Source organism: Lagopus muta, chromosome 7, assembly GCF_023343835.1.
Source record: "Lagopus muta isolate bLagMut1 chromosome 7, bLagMut1 primary, whole genome shotgun sequence".
NCBI lineage: Eukaryota > Metazoa > Chordata > Aves > Galliformes > Phasianidae > Lagopus > Lagopus muta.
In genome coordinates this window covers 10532373-10553451 of record NC_064439.1, presented here as the reverse complement: position 1 = coordinate 10553451, position 21079 = coordinate 10532373, and the positions used below count along the sequence as shown (strand labels likewise).

Genomic DNA, 21079 nt, shown 5'->3' with positions numbered 1-21079 from the left:
GGCCTCCACCTCACATTCCTATTCATTGCGGCAGATGATGAAAGTCAAAAGAGGCCGCTGCCTAATTATTTCCTCTCCTCCTTCAGATGCCTGCAGCCTCAGAAGAGGTCTGTGGAAAGGCCAGAGAACATGTGCCTTATTGCAAGGGCTAAAATGATTAGCACATTTTCTTTTCATGTCCTTCCCAGCTACAACTGTGCCAGCCGATCTCTTTTGTATTCTTTTTTCCTTTCTACCTCCTTTTGTGCGCTCATGTCTTAATTGTATCGACGCAGACAAAATCCATGTGGTTTAGCTACATACTGGCATCTAAATAGCTTCAAGGAGAGGGAGACAGCACTGGCAGAAGAAGATGGACAGGAGGTGAAACAGAGCTGTCTGGGGTGGAACACAACCAGATGCCACTGTTGACCACTTTGAATTCTCTCTATAATCAGTGCAATTGCAGTTATTTCAGCCATGTTATCCAAATCACAGCTGAAGTTCCCAGTGATTCAGTCCCCACCTAAATGCTTAAGCCTTATTATCCCTACCAAAATCAAATCATCCTAATATAATACTACCATATTGTTACATTTTTATGGAGGAAGAAATAGGGGGGAAAAAACGTCCAGAAATCCGCATCCAAGATTTCCCTGCAGTAACACCCTCTCTGCAACACTCCCTCCTTCGCTCACTCTCTAACAGCAGGGGGCAATAAAGATAGCACCATTTCTTTCCTGAAGAAGCAATGTGAAATACTGCAGTAAGGAAATGATGATTAAATGATTTTTTCCTCGATAAGGGCCAACTCTCACCTGAATACCAGCAGGCCTCATATGGAAATGTGTGGCAAGTGGCACTGCTATCACACCAGCCCTGTGACCCTTTTGGTTCTGATAAGCATTCCAAGGGTAGAAAGGTTCTGTTTAGTCTACAGCAGCAAGTGCAGATCAAACTGCTTTTCACAAACTACTTGATTTTTAAAAAGGACATTTATATAACTACATAGGAGCCTAGAGAAATATGGGGCAGGATTAGTCAGCATGAAGTTTATCAAGAGTTAAGTGAGGGTTTTGTTTTGCTGCTGTTTTGTGTATGTGGGTTTTTGTTGTTTTGTTTTTAAATAAACATTAGTATAGTGGTAAAAGTCAGGGTTTTTTGTGTTTTTTTTTTCCTGGATATCACCTTCCAGACCATCTGCAGCTCTACTTCTTTACTCATAGCTGGATTGAGAACGCATGATACAAGGTTTAGGAAACTAGCAAAAGAACAGAACATTCAAACTCCAAAACAAAACAAAAAAATTCCAAGCCTGCAAAAGTAGCAAGAAAAGGCAGGACCGCCTATCTAGTGCACAAACTAAAAGAAAGAAAAACAGATTTAGAGGAGAAAAGCACTGTAGCAGATCATTTGTTCCTTCATATAAGAAACTTCTTAATAACTCCTGGCTAAATGCACTGTACTATATTATTTATCATCACTTCATGCTGTGCATCCAGAAGCTCTCCGTCATAACATTTTCCATCACAGCTGTCTATCCTCTGAAGCAAGCTAAAAGCAATGCACTCTCCTGAAAAAGGTGTTCTAAGAATGAAGGGCCAAGCAAACTGCAGATTGTTAGGACAGGGAGGTACTACCTGCCAGAACTGATGAAGTCCAGGCTCGTGTTGGCTCTGCGTCCTTCAGACAAATATTTTCTGAAGAGCTATGACTCTGGGCCAGAAGCAGACTTCTAGAAGGATTCCTCAGGGAGATCAGGAGCTGGGTAGCCCTGTTGCTAAAAAGAGCAAACTGGCAGTCTTAAGCTTTACAACAACTGAGCAGGAAGCTTAAAAAAAAAAGGCAGACTGGATGTGAAGAATGGAGAAACAATATATTTTCTTTGGCAAGTGTAGAACTGAGGATAGATTTATTCCACAAGTCTGTGTGTTGTAGATTGAAGTCCAATGCCATGATACTCTGCATTTATTTATCCTGTAGTTTGCTGCCTTCTAGTTTAACTTACTGGATAATTAAGATGTTCTGCTCCAGTTTGTTGGATTTGCATTTCCCTTTAACTGAGCAGACAGTAAAATTCAATCAGTGATTTGAAGCTGTTTGGATTTTCAGGTGAAATGAGAGACTTTCCCAGCAGTGAAAAGAAACTGCTTTCTTTGTTTTCCTTCTTGGTATAGTGTTTGAAAACAATCAGCAGACTTCAAGAAACGCATAAATTAAATGAAGTCTTAAAGAGATATACGTGTCATTTAATGCATGTTTCTGTTTATGCAGGGTGGAGCAAAACTTCTGAGGTTTCAAGGTAGTGTACAGCATTACAAAAGCTAAGATGTTTTATTTTCAACACAAATAGCTTGTTTGAAGGCTGGAGGAAGGGGAGTGAGTGAGATGAAAGATGATACAGATGACATCAAACACCTGACCCTGAAAGTGCCTTTAGTGAAAAGCTTGGGAGATCTCTCACTTGTCTGTTTTGTGATAAGGGTTTGTTTTGACTCTGCTGTCCTTTCTGGCTGCTCGTTTATCTCTTATTATCCACTGGGAACTGGGACATGTTGCTCACAAACATCAGTACAGGTGAAATACTTTGCTTCTCTGCCCAGAGCTAAAGACAGTCAGGTTCTAAAATGCTTCATTACTAGGGAAGAAATCTCGTCCTCATACTGTAGGAACACTTCTGGTGTGCCTCCATTGCACAGCCTGAATACTCACTGTGTGTATCTGCACATGTAGAATGACCTGATCTGAGCAATTCACCTTGACATCTTGCCTGTGCTCGATTCCTGTCCAGAAAAGGTGTTTCTTTCTTTTCTCTGTCCCTGAAAAAATCAATGAGTTGGGCAATTTCAGTGCTTGATCAACACCATAACAGTCTTCTATAAACTGCTGTTGACAGTGAGGTGCTCCTTACATCCCCGCTGCAGCAGGCTGTAACCTGCACGCATGCTCAGCCTCTGCGATGGGCACAGCGCTGCTGCAGGGCAGAGAGCAGCATTCCTGAGCTAATGTGCTGAGTGTCAGCTCTGCCTCACTAACAGACAGAGCCTATGGGCTTTGGGGCAGAAGCTTCTTTGCCTACACAGCTTCATTCTCAGGAAAATGTGCTGTCAACTAGGCTGTCTCTGTATGTGATGCTGGATGTCCTCGGCAGTTAGACTATTTTAGACAGATTTGTATAGCTAATGTATGGTTACATTAATAAAAGGAAGGGAGACTTGCAAATCTGACAGATCTAAGGAAAGGTTGAGGGAACTGGGATTGTTTAGCTTGGAGAACAGAAGCCTGTGGGGAGACCTCACTTCCAATACTTGAAGGGAGCATATAAACAGGAGGGGGAATGGCTGTTTACGAGGGTGGGCAGTGATAGGACAAGGGGGAATGGTTTTAAACTGAGATGGGGGGGTTTAGGTTAGATATTAGGAGGAAGTTTTTCACTTAGAGGGTGGTGACACACTGGAACAGGTTGCCCAAGGAGGCTGTGGATGCCCCATCCCTGCTGGCATTCAAGGCCAGGCTGGATGTGGCTCTGGGCAGCCTGGTCTGCTGGTTGGTGACCCTGCACACAGCAGGGGGTGGGAACTGATGATCATTGTGGTCCTTTTCAACCCAGGCCATTCTGTGATTCTGTGATCTATCTTCCTCTGGAGCAATGAAACCAGCAAGTGAGGTACAGGGCGAGGGATGATTACGGTACCACCACGAGTCCCAGCTCCACTCGCTCAGGACAAACAATCCAAGACAAAGCACCACCTCACACGCCAGAGTCCCCACCCCTTCCAGACAGACCGCGGCTCCGCCCCGCTGGGCTGGCTCTGGCCGGAGGTTTCCTCGCTCTTATTGGCTATCTCTCCGCTATTCCCTGTTCTTATTGGCTAGCGCCTCCACCCAGCCGTGTCGCCATTGGCTGTGCTCGACGCCTTACTCCGCAGTGAGCGAAAGCCCCTCCTCCCGGCGGTTCAGCAGCGCGGTGGGGCGATCGGGCGATCCGGTGACGTCAGCGCCCGGACGCTCCGCTATTGGCGGCGGCGGAGTGACGGCGATGTGGCGCGTGGTGCGCCGGGCCGTTGCTGCGGGTCGCCGCGGGCCCGCCGTTCTTCGGGGGCGGTGCTGCCGCCTCAGCGCGCGGGGTCACCGCGAAGCGCCGCCGCCAGCCGCCCGTCTGCGTTCAGAGCCTGCCGTGAGGTGAGGTGGGCTAGGGCTGCGGGCCGGGGCCGTGCGCGGCGGCCTGCGAGGGACAGCTCGGCCGGTGCTCCTCGGGGCGAGAGGTGTCCGGCGGCCCGGTGACACGGAATCTCGCAGCCCCGCATCGCTCTCGTCTTCCTCGCTGCCCTCAGCAGAGCCCGCGTGGCCGTCACGATGCCCGAGGTGAGCACGGAGCACCTGGACGAGCAGCAGGTGCAGCTGCTGGCCGAGATGTGCATCCTCATCGATGAGAACGACCGTCGGATCGGGGCGGACACGAAGAAGAACTGCCATCTGAATGAGAACATCGACAGAGGTGTGGCCCTGCGACCTTCCGCGGAGCCGGGCGTCCTTTCGGGATGCTGACAGCTAAAGCAGGGCGTTTGTGGGTGGAAGGAGCACGGCTCCTAAAGCCTTTCTCCATAGCAGAGCTGCCCCAGCCCTCTGACCATCTTCACTGCTTTCCTCTGGTCCTGCTCCAACGTCTCCACATCTTTCTTGTGCCTGCTTGCAGTACTCCAGATGGGGTCTCAGGAGGGCAGAGCAATGGGAGGCGTTCGCTGCCCTTGCCCTGCTGACCACTCCTCTTGTGATCCAGGGTACCGTTGGCCTTAAAATGTCATATTTTAAAATAAAACAACATGGAGGAAGAACACGGTGTTCCACTTCAGCCAATTCTATTAGGAAAGGGTTTTTGTTGTCATTTTAATTGATGGGCTTTCCTTTGGATTAATCATATCAGAACTTTGCAGTTTGTGCCCTCCATCTTTCTGGTCTAGGAGAATGTTTTCCAGAAGAATTAGGAACAACAAATACAGAAGTTGTGTTGAGAAGGAGGGAAAATAAGGAGGCAATTGTTCTGTAATTGAAGAAGTTTATTTTCCAGTGCTATTTTGAAATTCACGAATCTTCTTTAAATTTCCTGTATCTTTTTCAGCATTTTCACCTTTGTCGTGTCTTTTTTTGAATGTTGAACCTGTCCTTAGCTTGCCTGACTGTCCATCTTAAGACTGGTGAGCGGACAGAGCTTCGTGTAACTCTTCTGCTGCATTGTTCTTATGCTCTTCTAACTTCATAATGTTTAGCATAAACTGACACAGAAATCCAAGGGAAAGCTCTCGAGTTTTTCCTCAAATCCTTGCTTTTAAACACTTGAATTGTTTTGAATTTAGTTTACCAGTAAGTTGGGCAATTCCAAGCCTTACGTTTTCATATAATTCTTGTCCTTAAAACAGCTTTCTGTGTTTTTGCTTTTTAGGTTTATTGCACCGAGCATTCAGTGTTTTCTTATTTAATACAGAAAATAAACTGTTACTGCAGCAGAGGTCAAACGCTAAAATCACATTTCCAGGTAAGTACTGAAATACATTGCACATGGAATGTATTGCTTCAAATCAGTGTTTTAAGATGTGCCAGCCTAATTTTGCAGTGTAACTCCTGCAGAACGTAACATAAAGTTCTAAAACCTTTGCAGTGGTTCCAGGATTTACTGAGAAGAGATACTTTTAAGAGCTTGGGATGTGCTTTTATTGTGGATGAAGCAACATAATGAGAGCTCTAGCTTATCATTATATGTGATCTTGGGAAATTATTGCTCCCTGGCTTGCCTGGTCCTGTTTATAGTAAGGATAAACACCATACACTCACCTGTCGCAAGACACATTTAATGACATTAGATGTAGAAGATGTAGATGTGAAGAGTGAGTGTTTTAATTCCTCTGGTTAAGAACAAAAGAGTATTTGGTAGAGACAAATCCAGAACTATGCATAGAAAGAAGGGATAGAAATATTCTCCCTTTCATCGTCCTCTATCAATGAGAAACAAAAATGTGGTGCATCAATTGGCTGCTCTACATCTCAGGGCTTTTGTCGCAATTTACAGTGTCAAAAGTGTACTGATAAAAACTTCTTTCAGATTGCTTTACCAACACTTGCTGTAGCCATCCGCTGAGCCACCCACTGGAACTGGAAGAAAATGATGCCATTGGAGTTCGGAGAGCAGCACAGAGACGAATGAAAGCAGAGTTAGGAATTCCTATGGAGCAGGTAAAGGAAGGAGAAAGGAGGGGGGGTTCTTAGCAGCACTAAGAATCTTCACATCTGGCAGGTGTGAAATCTGAAACTGAACTTAACTTTAGAAATGCAGAGGATTTGATGAATTGGAGAATTCTTCAGTTATTCTGGAGTGTCAAGGGCCAGTTGCAGATGTTTGTTCATCACTGCTTTCCTAAGCGTACGTTAGGCTCTGGTAAATATTATCTGAACTTTACTGTATTGGAGAAGTCTGGTCAAAATATTATAGGGTAAGCCCAACTAGAGAAATGCTGTGCAGTTTACATGGTCAATGTACAGTAACTTTTTTCATAATTTTTTGTAAGAAATGCATTGCAATTGTACTCGAAAAAATGATTTCCTAGGAAGAGAGCAGTGTCTGGTAATTGTTGTGTGCTGCCAAGCAGTTCCGTTATTCTGCTTTGCTGCTGGTCCTAATGTGTGTTTTGGCTGTAGGTTACTCCAGAAGAAATCTTCTATCTGACACGAATTCACTACAAGGCCAAGTCTGATGGGATCTGGGGTGAACATGAGATAGACTACATCTTATTTGTGCAGAAGGATGTAACGCTGAATCCTGATCCCAACGAGATCCAGAGCTACTGTTATGTGACCCAGAAAGAACTGAAGCAACTTCTGGACAAAGCTTCGAGGAACGAAGTCAAGATTACTCCCTGGTTTAAACTAATTGCAGAGACCTTTCTTTTTAAGTGGTGGGATAACTTACCTAACTTGAACAAATTTGTTGATCATGAAAAAATACACAGAATGTAATAGCTGCAGTGAGAGATGCTGAAGGCTGAAGCGATGTCTGTGTGGTAATTTGTGACTCGAGTGCAGGGAAAATGGCCCACCTGGAGCATGTTTAACAACAGATTTTGAACAGATGGTTGTAGCCAATGGTTTTTCCTATCTCTTCACCTCTTCTTCCATCCCAGTAACATAAGAAAGCCCCTTGATTCATCTTTCTGTTACCTCATGTGGTGCTAAAGAACCCTCAGCCTGCATGTACCCAGTTTGCTCTCACTGCCTTGCACACTTACATGTGCTGTAAGAGTGTGGGCACTCCCTGCCCGGCTCCTTCAGTAGAGAGGTGCATTTTCAATTTTATATCACTACATCTTCCAGAATGCTAATTACAAACCCATGTGAGTTCTGCACTGATGGGACAGAACGAGTCTGTGAAGAGAAACAATTAATTCAAAGTGATCAGGAGTGTTTTAATTGCAGAACAGATCTCTGGCTGCTGTGCTGTGTAGTTAGTCAGACATGTGAAAACTAATTGGATCATCTGTGTGGACTGAATTTCACTTTAAACTGCTACGTGATGTGTTACAGCTTTAGATAATAAACACTGTTTTTAGAACTATTTTTTTTTTTTTTTTGTCGTCTAAGCCATCCCCTGCCTGTTTAGTGAGCAAATACTGCACATCTTTAATTAGAAAGTAATGTTTAATCACCCTAAATGCAGATGGTAGGTAACTACCTACTGAGCATAGCCTGTCCTGGGAGAAGGGGTGTGCATTGGAGAGTCCTCCTCACCTTACAGAAAACAAAGGCAGCTTGAGACAAACTTTTTATTGCAACATCTGATTTCTTCCCAATGTCCTGGAAAGCTCAAATCTCCTGAACTCCAAAAGTCAAGATTGAGAATTTATAGGCATACATAAACTCTTAATTTTGGTTAATTAGAAAATCAACTAGAGGGTAAGAGCTAAGCCACAGCCACCCCACGTAGATTTCTTAAGTTCTCTGTGTTTTCTTGATGAAATAGGGTATTTTCCATACTGATTCCCCTTAGTTGTGAAACATGATTTTAACTAGTCTGTCTGATGGCAAGGTAGATCTAACTTTTCTAGTTTGTTGCTTATCCCAGTTCTGTCCATAGTTCTACACTGAGAGGTTTTAGGGCCAAGCTTTTGTATGCTGACCTGAAGCAAAGAATGGTGGAGGAGGGAATGCAGCAATGCAGTGTAACAGATGTCTTGAATTTGGTTTCATCAGCTACACTACCTAAGTAGTCTCTTTTGAATACCTTTTGAAATACCTGCACTACTTTTAAATGTTCTGTTGAGGCTGACTATTAAAACTGTTAACCTAAAAACCTGGGCTGGGCTTTTCTTTTTAGACGTGCTGACTAAGCACTGAAGTGATATGGTTGGAAGTGAACAAGGTGTGGTTTTATTTTAACACGAGTTCAAATAGTCAACTCGGGGCAAAAGCTGGGCAAACAGCCTGCCATAGAAACAGCATAAAGACAAAAGCAAAGTTTTGCCAAACACTTCTTAAAATCCTGTGAACAGTTCTAAGTATTTTTTTCCTGCACTGAACTTCCTTGCAGCACAACAAGTATTTTTAATAACAAATCACACGAAGGGAGACAGACTACAAGTGGAAATCCATGAAGGTAACACTGGTACATGCAAGCTGACACCTGAACACTCCACAGTGCTGATTCTGGCTGTGTTAATTTTCTTCACTAATAGCCCATATAGTGCTGTATTTTGGATTTGTGATGAAGAACAGTGTTGACAACGCGATGTTTACATATTGCTGAACTGAATCAAGGGTTCCTCTGCTTCTCACACTACCCTGATACTTCAGAAGCTGAGGAAGCACAAAAAATGGGGAGGGGACACTGTCAGGACCACTGGGCCCAAATAACCAAAGGATCCATACCACAGGAGCTTGTGATCAGCAACAGAAGCTGGGGAGAAAGGAAGAGGAGGGGGAAAATCCCATACTACAGGGCATCACTCACAGCAATGAAAGCTGCTGGTGGAGAGGAGAAGGCATTAAGAGTTACAGCATCTGTCTGCCCCAGTAAGTAATGGAGCACTGCTCTGATGCAAAGGGCTGCCAATGGGAAGCAGTGAATTAATTCCTTAGTTTGCTTTACCTGCGTGCACAGCTTTTGCTTTTTCTACTTAACCATCCTTGTCTCAACCTAGGAGCGTCATTTTTCAAGTCTGTTTAGAAACAGCTTCTGCCACAGCTATTGATAAGTCTCTCACAATCCTACTGACTCTGTGAGAACTCCAAACTCCTGTATCAGAACTCTTCCCCCCAGAGCTTCAACTGTCCTGCCCACAATACAAATGTGTGCTCTTGTTAATATTCTCCATTACAAAAAGGAAAACCAGGACTAGAACTTAGTTTTAGTAACTGTATGCTTTAATTTAGAGCTCTGCTCATCTTCTCTGTGTTTTACCAGATTTCCTCTTTCCAGCCAGCAGATGTTTTGGCTTGGTGTCAAAGATGTGCCTGTCTGCCTCTCCTTTCCTGCCCAGGCGATTCATTTTCTTTTGAGCCTTCTTTGCCATAATCTTGACTTTCTTCACCATCTGTTTAAAAACAAGCATACAAACATGGTGAATGACTTCCTCAGTAGCTCAGGTAACTTGCTTTGCCCTTTAAAAAAACACTAAGGATTTTCTAGGACATGAAATAATACTTCGAGTAAGCAACCATCTGCTATCTGTAACACTTTCAGTATGACACTAATCTCTCTTAAAAACAAACAAAACTCTTCCCCAACACACTAAAAATGCAATCATCCTATGCCTGAAACTCCAATCTTATAAAGGTAGAGCCCTTCTAATAGGTTATGAAGTACGTACAGCTTTTATCCTTCTTTCTTCATACTTAAAATTTAAAAATGTGCTTTCTTTATATTATTACATCTTAAGTTAAGAACTAACTAAGCTCTTTTTTTTTTTTTTTTTTAAGAACAGAGAGTTCAGAAGATCCGAAGATGAAGCTGCAAAGAGGGATGAACTCTCATCTGCACAACAGCCCTAGTATGAAGTTTACCAGAAACCAGTTTAAGTACAATGATGCTGTTTCATCTGCTGTAAGAGGTAATTAACTCCAACAAACCTTTTCATCACGCAGACCAGAGACATCCCGTGGTGGACGAGAGGAGCTGCGACTGCGTGCCACAGACTGAGGGGTTTCAGACTCGTCACGTTTACGTTTCCTTGTAACACTCCGAGACCTTCTGGCATAATGGGCCTGAAATCCAGAGCAGTACTTGGGTTATTAACAACAGAAACAATCAGCTCAGATACTCCATCTCTAATGAGACCAATAGGAAAAAACACAACAGGAAGTGAAATGCTACAATACATCGTCAAAGGACAAATGGTTCTTTTGGATACTGAAAGACAAAAAGATGTGAAGTTGCACAGTTATTCCACAGTATCGTATCTTACCAACTGTCAGTCATTGTCTCACTGGAATATTCAAGTCCTAGTGAATACTATTATATCCTTTTCAAAATTAACTCCAGTTTTATAAACCCTTTTTTTGCCACTTCATCCATAAGTAAAGGATTAAAAAACAAAAACCCACAAAGGAATGACTAGCAATACTAAAGCAGTTCTGCAACAGCAAAAAAGCAGTGACAAAACCTGCTCTGATTAGTGGCTGTTCACAGGACAAAACCCCAAAGAACTATCAGTGTACAGCATAAACATCAAATTCCTCTGCACGGAGACAGCAACTGAATCAACATGGCATATCAGCCCTGAGAAGCACGAATGCTTATTTCAGATGTGCAATGTTGACATTCCTTGTTTCCAAAGCCCTTGTTCAGTTAACAAATTCAAGGTCTCAAGCTTCACACAGCCATATTAGTGCTGGATTTGCTGTACAAAATGGAGTAGTTCTTAAAATTTATGATAAAACAAAATGGCTCCCAAAGGTTCAAAGTACTTTGACTGCCTTACATAAAAAAAACTCCAGCCAAGCTATCAAAACTTCAGTTATAAGTCACAGCATTAATGAACTGTAAAAGGATCAGCTCCATCTGTCATTATTGCTAATTCTGACACAGTTGTGTCTCACAAAGCAATCATGAAAATCGTTCAGCCAAATCCTATTCTTGAATCCTACACAAATTGCAAACAACTGGTAATAGAATGCAGTGTGTATATACAGGAGTGATTCTATTCAAACATTAGCAAGTTTTCAGCCAGCACTCAAAAAAATACCAGTATCAACAGCCTCCTATTTTCTTCTCAGCAGATCCCATCTCTCTCTCATGCCAACTGCAATGTGCAATTCAAGTGTCCTTGAAAAAAATGGAGTGGAACTGATCTCCTTCAGATGAGCACAGTGTTAAATTAGCAGCAACTTACATCATCTTTATTAGTCATGTCAAGTCCAAGATCAGTCATTTCTTTCTCTAGCACCTTCCGCTGCACCTGGAAAAAGAATTAGGAGATTGTGTGTGTTTCTTCTAAAGAATGATGTTTCTATCTTACTTTTGTCTTAATGTATTAAAAAAGAAAACACAAAAAAACAAAAAAGGCAACCCAATTAAACAAGCTGAGTTATGTTCTAAAGAGTTTTTCTATAATATATACAGAATCATACAATAGACTCACTTGTATAACAGGAATAAAAAAGGCAACTCTCACTTGTTTCATTTTGTTCGGCACCCCCCCATAATTTAGTTATCAGAGCTGTAAGGAGCACAGAAGTGCAAACTGTGAGGCAGAGGGTCAAACATGAGAAAAACATCAGTGCCAGTGCCCCAAATTACTACACATTCCTACACACTTACTATGCATCAGCAACCACAGGGTTCTTTACTCACCTTTTTGGCTGTTCTGGGCATCCTTGGGCCTCGAGTGTCTTTTTCCTTTGACTGCAGGATTTTCAGTTTCTTTTTTTCTCGGATCTGTTTTGCCAGCTGTCGGATTTCCATCATCTCTTCATCTTCACTTTCTGGTTCGCTGTCATACTCCCCAGCAGCTTCTCTCAGCTCTTCTTCTTTCTCTAATTCTTCCAGTTTCTTAGAAGAGATTAAATGAAAATTGGGATGCTCACCAAATCTTGGACTTACAATCCTCAATGTGACTGTGCCACTTCTGGCAACACAACCTCAGAAAACCTTCTCTCTCTGCATTTGCCATGATTCTGGAGCACCAGCAAACCAGATGAACCTGACTGCCCAAGAATCTTTGCCTGCACTCACAACTTCTTCTTAAGGACCAGCAAGAAATAAGGATGGGGCTTGTCATTGCATAAAAATGCTGTAAATTGAGAATTCAGTCTATTTCCTTCAATAGCATGCTCCAGCAGACAGAAATTCAATGGGTTAATTTCTTATTATTAATAATACATTTTGATAACTACATTCCTTCCAGCAACAGTCACAGAGTAAGGAAATACAACTTTCCCTGCAAACCTCTGCTCTGATAAAATAAAGCAGTTCTCCATTCTCCTGAAACTGTGAGTTTGGTCACTCAGAAAACAGTGTCCTTCTCATGGCAAGTGCAGACAAGTGTGGAAGAACTGGCTTACACAACATTGTTTTTATCTAAGAATATTACAACTTAGAGAAAATAACAAAGGGATGAAAAGGTAAAAAAGTGTGAAAAGAATGACAGCAAACTCACTTTCATTATATCTGGATCAATGTAATCAAGGATATTGTGGCCTTGCCATATCTCTGGAATCTTGTCATACTTTTCAGATGAATTCATCAAGTCCCAATATTCTTTAAAAAAAAAAAGAAATTGTTAATAAAAAGATTAAGATCATTTTGAAGTAGAATGTTCAGTGACAGAAGACAACAGATCACAAAAAAAAAAACAAAAAAAACCCCACCCCTAAATGGGAAAAATTTCACAGCATCTCTGACACATTAAAAATCCTCCCGATCCTCTGCCTGCTGCCAAATAATGGTCAGGAATCACAAAGTCCAACGCATCAAGAATTAATGAGATTAAAGGGAAAAATAACCTGAACCATGAGATCAGCCACTCAGAGGCATCAGAAAACATGAAAAGATCAGTGAACATCACCAGCTGTGGAACAGAAGGGCTACAAAAGTGGCACTCAGTTGAAAGGAATCCGTTTCAAGTTTTCTCCAATAAGATCAAACTTTCCTGACCAACAATAATACTGACTTATGTAGCTACTTACTCTGAAGATCCAAAACATAATCATCTCCCATTTCAAGTTCAAGATCTCTCTCCTGCAAAGACACACATGATTTTATATAGCTCCTAATTTTAAATCCACCTGCTAACATGAAGAATTCTAAAACCCTCTGCAGATTTCCTAATTAAGAGATACCACTTACTGATTTCCTCTTGGGTGCATCTACTTCCATGCGCTTCTTACGTGCTATTGCTCCCTCAGGTATAAAAGGCAGCCGTTCCTGAAGTCAACACAACAGGAAAAAGGAAAAAAAAAACTGTCTGAAACAATTTTTTTAATAATACCACAAATCACAATTTTAACATAATGTACTTCTAGAGGAAATGAAGTCCCAAGCTGATTAACCTGTCAGCAAAGTCAGTTGTAGATAACAAAAAAAAGCAACAAGAAAATCTCAACATGTATTTCATTAATGTCTTAAGCCAAGAAAGAATTCTAGTCCTACTGAAATTGTGCTGGAAAATACATTAAAGTGTAAGCACGCAGCCTACCTTGTTATCTCTTTTGGCTGGCATGGCCAAGTGTAATCTATTCAACACTTCATTCACTTTATTTCCTTTCATTTTAGTATCAACACGATGGGCCAGCAATCTGTCACAGGCCTGAAAGTGCACAAGGCAACATAAGGTAAGGAATGGAGTCATCCTGATATGACAAGTAGCACAGCAAGGTTTAAATCCCAAGTACCCAGCTTCTATCCAATCTTCTGCCTCACCTTTCTAGCTCTCAAGAAAGGATCGACACACTTTATATAACAAGTATCACGAGTATATGCATATGATCCTGTTTTGTTGGCATAACCAACATTATATAATGAGCTGACAATAAGAGAAAGCAACAGGACCCTGAAAAATCCTACAAAAACTAGATTGTATCTAACACAATGCAAATCACTACATTTCCCTTTGCACCCAATGTGTTCAACGTGCTATTAAGAACACCACACTAAAAGCTTTTAGAACAGTTTAACTGACAATAAAATCTAAGCTCAAAGAGGGCAGATTTAGGTTAGATAGAAGAAAGAAGTCTTTTACAGTGAGGGTGGTGAACCTCTGGAACTGGCTGCCCAGAGATGTGGTTGATGCCCCATCCCTGGAGACTTTCAAAGCTAGGCTGATCAGGCCCTGGGCAACCTGATGTAACTGCGGTGTCCCTGTTCACTGCAGGGGAATTGGACTAGATGGCCTTTGGAGGTCCCTTCCAACTCTAAGGGCTCTATGATTCTCTGATTCCTTCTGAATGAAATTGAGAGAAAAGAGATACATACTTCTGTTTTAACTTGCATCACACCTTCTTCTGTTAGGGTACTTGTCTCTATTACTGAAAATCCTTCTGCTTCAAAAGACTCAAATATTTTCTGAAATGGAAATATCATCACAAATAATTACATTCTGCCTAATTCTTAATACACCATTACACCAAGGACTGAAATTTTAACCCAGTGGCAACATATGCAACTTTTTACTGAGGAACTTTATAAAAAGATGACAAATTTTAGAACTGCAGTTCTATTTAATCTGTTAGTAAATAACCGCTGTTAACAGCAACTGTAAATGACACATGAATAAAACAGAAAAAGAGATGAAGGGAAAACACAAACTGCATGTGTCCTCGAACTTGTAAATACAAAGGAACTGTACACAGAACTGCTGCCCAATAGGAGCTCCTATTAAAATCAGCTCCAGTACCACTTATCAGTCTAGGGCTCATTATCTCTAAACTACTGAAACAGCCCCTATTGAACAGATCTATTAATTCCAATTATAGCAGTAATTAAAAGATCTCACAGTGTCTGAGATTTTTAAAACTGCTGAGGAGTTGCTTTCAGTTTGGTATTTACAATACTCTGGTAAGTATGCATACTAAACAGTGCAAGTATACACAGCAGGCATAAAGATCAAGACTTGCAAAACTACCCTCCAGTACACTGTTAAATAGTTAAGAAGTGGTTGTCTAATTTTTTTTGCCTAATCTAATTGTGCACACAGCACTTTTGCTAATTTTGGAAGAAAGACAGGGGTGGGAACCTCAGGCTCACCCGGCTCTCTTCAGGAAGTTCTTCAATTCTCTTCACATCACATTTGTTTGCAACAATTATAAGCGGCTAATAAAGAGAAAGAAAGAGCAATCACAATCCAAGGTATCACGTTACAAAAATACTGACTTTACAAATAACATAACCACATAACCAAACTTACCTTGTTAGCAAACAACGGCTTGATATTTCTGAAGAGTTCCACTTGCTCCTCCAGGCTGTGCCCACACTGCTCAGACACATCCATCACATAGAGCACAGCAGCACGCAGGTGTGCGAGTGCAGTTATAGCCTGCATCTCTATGGTGTTCCTGTCCTCCAAAGGATGGTCTAAAATACCAGGAGTATCTACGACCTAAAATCAACATAATTGAGGCACTGTTTTATAACATATTGTTGATTTCTTGTCCATATTATCTTCTAAGACTACAGTATTCCTTTCAGTCATAAATAAGACCATAAACTCAGCTAAATTGAGACTGTGGAAATGGAATAATGCAAAAATAACAGGTTTCAGAGTAAGAAACAAGAAGCAAACAAGTATGGACAGCCCTGCCCCAAACTGGCTCTGAATTTAATACTAACAAGAAGAGACCTGGCCTTACTCAGACATTCCAGTCCCAATTCTTTCCCCAAACAGAAAACGTATACGTACGTGCATGTTTTTAGAACAGATTTGGACTACTGTCCCCATTTGACACATAGCAGCTCTCAGGCACAGTGTTTCTCATCAAGGCAAAAACTGTAATTCAGGTTGCGAGGTGGCAAATTGTAACCAGTTGATTCTGGCAAGAAAATGCAAAGTGATACCAGTTCTTACCTGCCAGCGCAGGTATCTGTAATCCATATGTCCCACAAACAGAGATTTGGTGGTAAAGGCATACGGCTGCACTTCTACATCTGCTCTTGTAACCTTAAAACAAGATTTAATAGGACATTTACTGAGTATTTCCTGAACTTGCAAGCTGTGTATCATAATCACAACTCACTGCATTTGCTACAGGAAAGCTGAAGATTGGGCTGTTTCTCTGCAATCACTCATCTGCACTAACTTTACATATATCCCTCCAGAAATTTCAGTCAGCCTGTATTCACCCATACGAATTTGCTAACCCTCAGATCAGACAGTGCTATACATTTTATTCCACCTTAAATAAATGGTACCTCAATATTATTTAAAGAAAAATCACACACCTTATTTATAAAGCTCGACTTCCCAACATTTGGATAGCCACATAACAGAAGAGTTCTTGTATTGGGATCGATGGTTGGCAAACGAGACAAATGTTGTCGCACTGAAACATTTAAAAGATGTCTGAAGTATTTGTCTTAATTCACGTTTGAATGGAAGAAAAAATTCATGTAACACAGCTCAGTAACTTCTTTTTAATTTCAGAAACTGATTGAGCAGTCATTTATGAAAATGTACTGTTGTTTGTTAAGTCCAGAAGTTTCACACAACAAAAAAAAGGAAATGTTACTTTACACATTAAGACCACTGTCCTGTAGCTAGAGTGAGTCCATCGTATCAGGCAGCACAGACTGAGGCAAGCAATAATGAGCCTGAAATAAGGATCACTGCTTGGAAAATGTTTAGCAATAATCGATTATTAGAGGGCTGGAGCCCCTCTACTACGAAGAAAGGTGAGAGAACTAAGCTTGTTTAGCTTAGAGAAGGCTCTGGGGAGACTTCATTGTGGCCTTCCAATACTTGAAGGGAGAGTATAAACAGGAGGGGGAAAGACTATTTACGAGGGTGGGCAGTGATAGGACAAGGGGGAATGGTTTTAAACTGAGACAGGTTCAAGGTTTAGGAGGTTTAGGTTACATATTAGGAGGTTTAGGTTAGGTATCAGGAGGACGTTTTTCCACACAGAGGGTGGTGACGCACTGGAACAGGTTGCCCAAGGAGGCTGTGGATGTCCCATCCCTGGAGGCATTCAAGGCCAGGCTGGATGGGGTTCTGGGCAGCCTGGTCTGGTGGTTGGCAACCTGCACATAGCAGGGGGTTGAAACCAGATGATCATTGTGGTCTTTTTCAACCCAGGCCACTCTATGATTCTATGATGCATTTTTCAGATATGTACATGTGAAAATAATAATAAACACAAGCATGGCTATGACCTTTAAGTGAGTACAGACATTTTGTAACTACTACTAACACCACAGCGTTCTAAACTTAAAATAAGAGAACTATTTAGTTGAAAACTAATTTCTAAACGTTTGGGGGTTTGACAACTATTTTGCTTTCATTACCTACATTCTGTATCTAACACATTTTTCTGTTTTTAACTGTTATTCTTTGTACGAATAACAATGTACTCTTTATATTCTTTGATTTATTGCACAAACCTTGCTCCAAATATTCCAAGCTTTGTTTCTGCCTTTTGATAATGGTGCACATCCGTCCCAGAGCAGCACGTTTCAGCTGTTTGCAGCGGTAGAGAGAATCCCCGTACTTCATCAGGCGCACGTAGTCCTTGGCAACGCTGCAGGGACAGCAAAATAGGAAGTGATGCAGCAACCAACCTCACAGGTACAGAACTGAAGGAAGAAATATTCCTTACTTGTCAATCAGATTCTTGGCAATATTGATCTGTCCCAAAGCCAGCTTGTAGTGATCTTTGTCGTACAGAACGTTCATCAGATCCGCATAAAAAGGATGAATATCCTAAGACCAAAAAAAAAAAAAAAAGACATAAAATTAACTTTATTTTCTTGAAGATGACAATTTCTTGGCAACTACGTAAGTTCATTTTTTCCTCCAATACAACAACACAACTGACAATACAACCCAAACTATTTTCATTACTATCTCGCCTAACAAAAATAATCCCCTTCGTCATTAGATGCTAACTGTCAATACTTTGAATTTTTATGCAATGATACCTTGGACTGACTTAACCAAGTTTCCATTTTGTCTTTTGCACTGCAAAATACTTTCAGATTTCAAATCTGAACTTTCCTCTGTTGAATAATGAAACTGCAAGAAGCCTGCAGAAGCAGTTTCTAATAGTAAATTCACCTTATAGCAGAAACACAGTAACAGTGTTAACTCCTTTTGTTTGAGTGCTGGCTTACAGGTAAGATTGGATAATAAGGGTTTATTCAATGTCCAGATAAATCCCCTGGCTTTCCAAGAAAGCAACACTTTCAATTCTTCTAAACGAATCATTTTTAGCTATTTACACATTTATGTGGAGAAATTTCATCATGACATATTAAAACGCAGGTGATATTTGCAGGAATTCAGTGGGTATAAAAACAGCAGGAAAAATTAGGGCTGCAGGTGAAGGGTTTAAGCACGTATGTGAAGCTACCCACAAAGAAGCCCCAGCGGGCACCTGGACACAGCTGAAGTTGGGAAGTGATGACCATGCACACTGTGTCAGAGTGCATTTCCAACACTACCTCTGATGGGACTCTGATGGGGATTAGTTTTGTCAACCGAAGTGACACTTCTGAAGAACTGAAGGTGGGAGGCAACGCGATGTGGTCGAGTACCTCCAACTTCCAGCACTTCCAACGGCATTTCCAGCCAGTAGAGTCCAACAGCCAAATCTCTGCAAAACGCACCCTTCAGCAAACACCCACAGACAGAGTTTACTTCTCCATACACTTCTACAGAATACATCTGCCCAAATTTACTCTCATCAGGACCTGCTGGGCACCACTCCGACCTGCAAACTGGGACTGCTGCAGAATTATCCCCAGTTACAGAAAGCTCCTTTGTGAGCACTGGGGTTGCACTTACATCCAGCTTAGGGAAGTCTGTCAGGATCTGGGTCAGCCGGTCGTGGTAATTCTGCTGGGTGTACTTCACCTTCCTCATATAGAACTGCCGGATCCGATGGATTTGGTAATGCTTATGAATGACAGTCGGGGTCTTCCGCTGAGTCTTGGACAACGTCAAATCGATGAAGTCCTGCAAACCAAAGCAGCGCCGTCAGCTACGAGCCGTCACGACGTAACAACGCGGTAAGAGCCCGCTGCCTTCTGACGGAGGCCCGGCAGGCGCCCGCACCCCGCCGGCACGGAGTTCCCTGGCCACGCAAGGAACAACCCGGCCCAGGGCCGCACCTCAGCGCCATCAACGGCAGCCGCACGGCGCGGAGTCCAAAGGGGGGAGGCGGGAAGGGAAAGGGGGGCGCTCTCCTATCAGCGCGGCACCGCGCGCGGCCGTACCTTGGCGGACGGCACCACCGTGATCTTCTTGAAGTTGTACAGCGCCATGCCGCCCGCTCAGCGCCACGCCGCGGGAAACAGGAAGGCAGGCCACAAGTCTCGCGAGAGCTCCCGGCTTCCGTCAGGGCGGCGGGGCGGTGCGGGGCGGCCCTCATTGGTGCGTTCGGCTGCTCCTGTGGGTGTGCGGGTTACACGGCGCTGCCGGCCGCACCGCCACAGCGTGCATTGCGTGGGTGCTTGCGGAGAACTGTGTGCGTGTCTGGAGGCACAGCGCAAGAAGGATGTGGAGCTGTTAGGCGGGCACAGAGGAGGACCACAAAGATGCTCAGAGGGCTGGAGACCTCTCTATGAAGACAGGCTGAGGGAGCTGGGCTTGTTCAGCCTGGAGGAGAGAGAATGCTCCTAGGAGACCTCATTGCGGCCTTCCAGTACTTAAAGGGAACTTACAAACAGGAGGAAACCAACTTTTTACATGGGTAGATAGTGATAGGACAAAGGGGAATGCTTTTAAAATAAGGAAGATTTAGGTAAGATGTGAGGGAATTTTTTCACTGTGAGGGCGGTGAGGCGCTGACACAGCTGCCCAGAGGAGCTGTGGATGCCCCATCGCTGGAGGTGTTTGAGGCCAGGCTGGACGGGGCCCTGTACAGCCTGAGCTGGTGCCTGATGTAGTGGATGGCAACCCTGCCCACGGCAGGGGTTGGAACAGGATGATCTTTGAGGTCCCTTCTAGCCCAAGCCAATCTTATTTTACAAAAATGGAGAAATCAAGGTGGGTTTGGAGGAACAGGTGTGTGAAAATAGAAGATGAAACAGGTCCATAGCATGTCAGCAGCCTGGTCAGTGTGCGTGTCTGACCACAGCTTCATGAGTATGAGTGCCAGGAGCTGTGGACCCCTGGAAAAGTTAGGCCCTGAAACTTGCTGGTCTGAGTGCCCAAGACCAGTTACTTGATATATCAAACACATCCTCTGGCAAGCTTTCATGCTGCTCAGGAAGAGAAGAGGATTGGGTAATTCCAGCTGACTGTGTGTGAGTGCTGTTTCCATCTCTGGCTGTATATGTGCTTATGGCAGGGACAAACCCAGCCTTCATTCTAGTTGGCCGTGGGGCCATGGAGCAGCAGCAGCCTCACTTCTGGCAGCATGCTGGGTTTGGAAACCCCAAACATGCATTCTCTCACCTCTCATTTTGCTTTTTTTTGTTTGTGGTGTTACGTTTTGTTTTGGTTTGTTTGTTTGTTTTTTTAAATAGTAACTTTTGGTGGTTTGTCTCACACTAAACTGTAAGAGCTTTTGGATAAAAGTGCAGCCTGAGTAAATTCTGGAGCAGTTTTTTTTGTGTACTCCCTGTGCTCTGTCCTTTCTTTTTTGCGTATCTCCAGCAAACAGTGAAATCCAAACACAGACCAAAGACATAAAATACACCCAAATGCAGTGTGCTTGTCTGTTCCTCTTTTTTACTTGACATTGATAGCAAGTTGGCACGCACCGAAATAGATCTGCTTTAAATGAATTACAGATTATGTGATAGACTTTGGAAGATGAGTTAGATGAAAAACTGAAAATTCTCTCTACACTTTTTCCCCTCTCTCTCTCCATAAAGCATGACATTTTCCCCTTGAGAGAATTTAGTTACATATTATTCTATCACTGCACATTTTTCTGCAGTATTAGAAATTAAAATGCATAA

General features: G+C 42.6%; 2 protein-coding genes across 3 annotated transcripts; one reads left to right on the top strand and one right to left on the bottom strand.

Moving 5' to 3' along the window:
- The first annotated feature begins 4033 nt into the window (after positions 1–4033).
- Positions 4034–7582, top strand: LOC125696058 (isopentenyl-diphosphate Delta-isomerase 1). Of its 2 annotated transcripts, none has more exons than XM_048951268.1 (5): positions 4034–4161; positions 4317–4477; positions 5420–5512; positions 6077–6207; positions 6670–7582. In XM_048951268.1, the coding sequence occupies exons 2-5, from the start codon at positions 4336–4338 to the stop codon at positions 6985–6987; spliced, it is 684 nt and encodes a 227-aa protein (XP_048807225.1). In that variant the 5' UTR covers positions 4034–4161; positions 4317–4335; the 3' UTR covers positions 6988–7582. The 2 variants fall into 2 exon arrangements, with proteins under 2 accessions (XP_048807225.1, XP_048807224.1); XM_048951267.1 differs by having other exon boundaries at positions 4046–4161; positions 4314–4477.
- Positions 7583–9365: 1783 nt separating this feature from the next.
- On the bottom strand, positions 9366–19512 carry GTPBP4 (GTP binding protein 4). The gene is made up of 17 exons (XM_048951266.1): positions 19388–19512; positions 18957–19127; positions 17770–17873; positions 17555–17691; positions 16397–16497; positions 16023–16115; positions 15366–15557; positions 15206–15271; positions 14435–14524; positions 13659–13769; positions 13310–13387; positions 13150–13201; positions 12621–12721; positions 11816–12013; positions 11355–11420; positions 10093–10227; positions 9366–9557 (listed from the first exon to the last, which is right to left on the bottom strand). Exons 1-17 carry the CDS (start codon positions 19433–19435, stop codon positions 9405–9407), a joined length of 1896 nt encoding a protein of 631 aa, XP_048807223.1. The 5' UTR covers positions 19436–19512; the 3' UTR covers positions 9366–9404.
- Between the last annotated feature and the right edge of the window lie 1567 nt (positions 19513–21079).

Bases quoted from the DNA above. Each gene is read 5' to 3' on its own strand.
- GTPBP4 (XM_048951266.1), bottom strand. From the start codon at position 19,435: ATGGCGCTGTACAACTTCAAGAAGATCACGGTGGTGCCGTCCGCCAAG. The intron at 17,874-18,956 runs GTAAGTGCAACC...TTTTGGTCTTAG, and splicing joins CAGACTTCCCTAAGCTGGAT to GATATTCATCCTTTTTATGC. The intron at 13,388-13,658 runs GTAGGCTGCGTG...TGTTGACTTCAG, and splicing joins CAGCCAAAAGAGATAACAAG to GAACGGCTGCCTTTTATACC.
- LOC125696058 (XM_048951268.1), top strand. From the start codon at position 4,336: ATGCCCGAGGTGAGCACGGAGCACCTGGACGAGCAGCAGGTGCAGCTG. The intron at 4,478-5,419 runs GTGTGGCCCTGC...TTTGCTTTTTAG, and splicing joins GAATGAGAACATCGACAGAG to GTTTATTGCACCGAGCATTC. The intron at 5,513-6,076 runs GTAAGTACTGAA...AACTTCTTTCAG, and splicing joins CGCTAAAATCACATTTCCAG to ATTGCTTTACCAACACTTGC.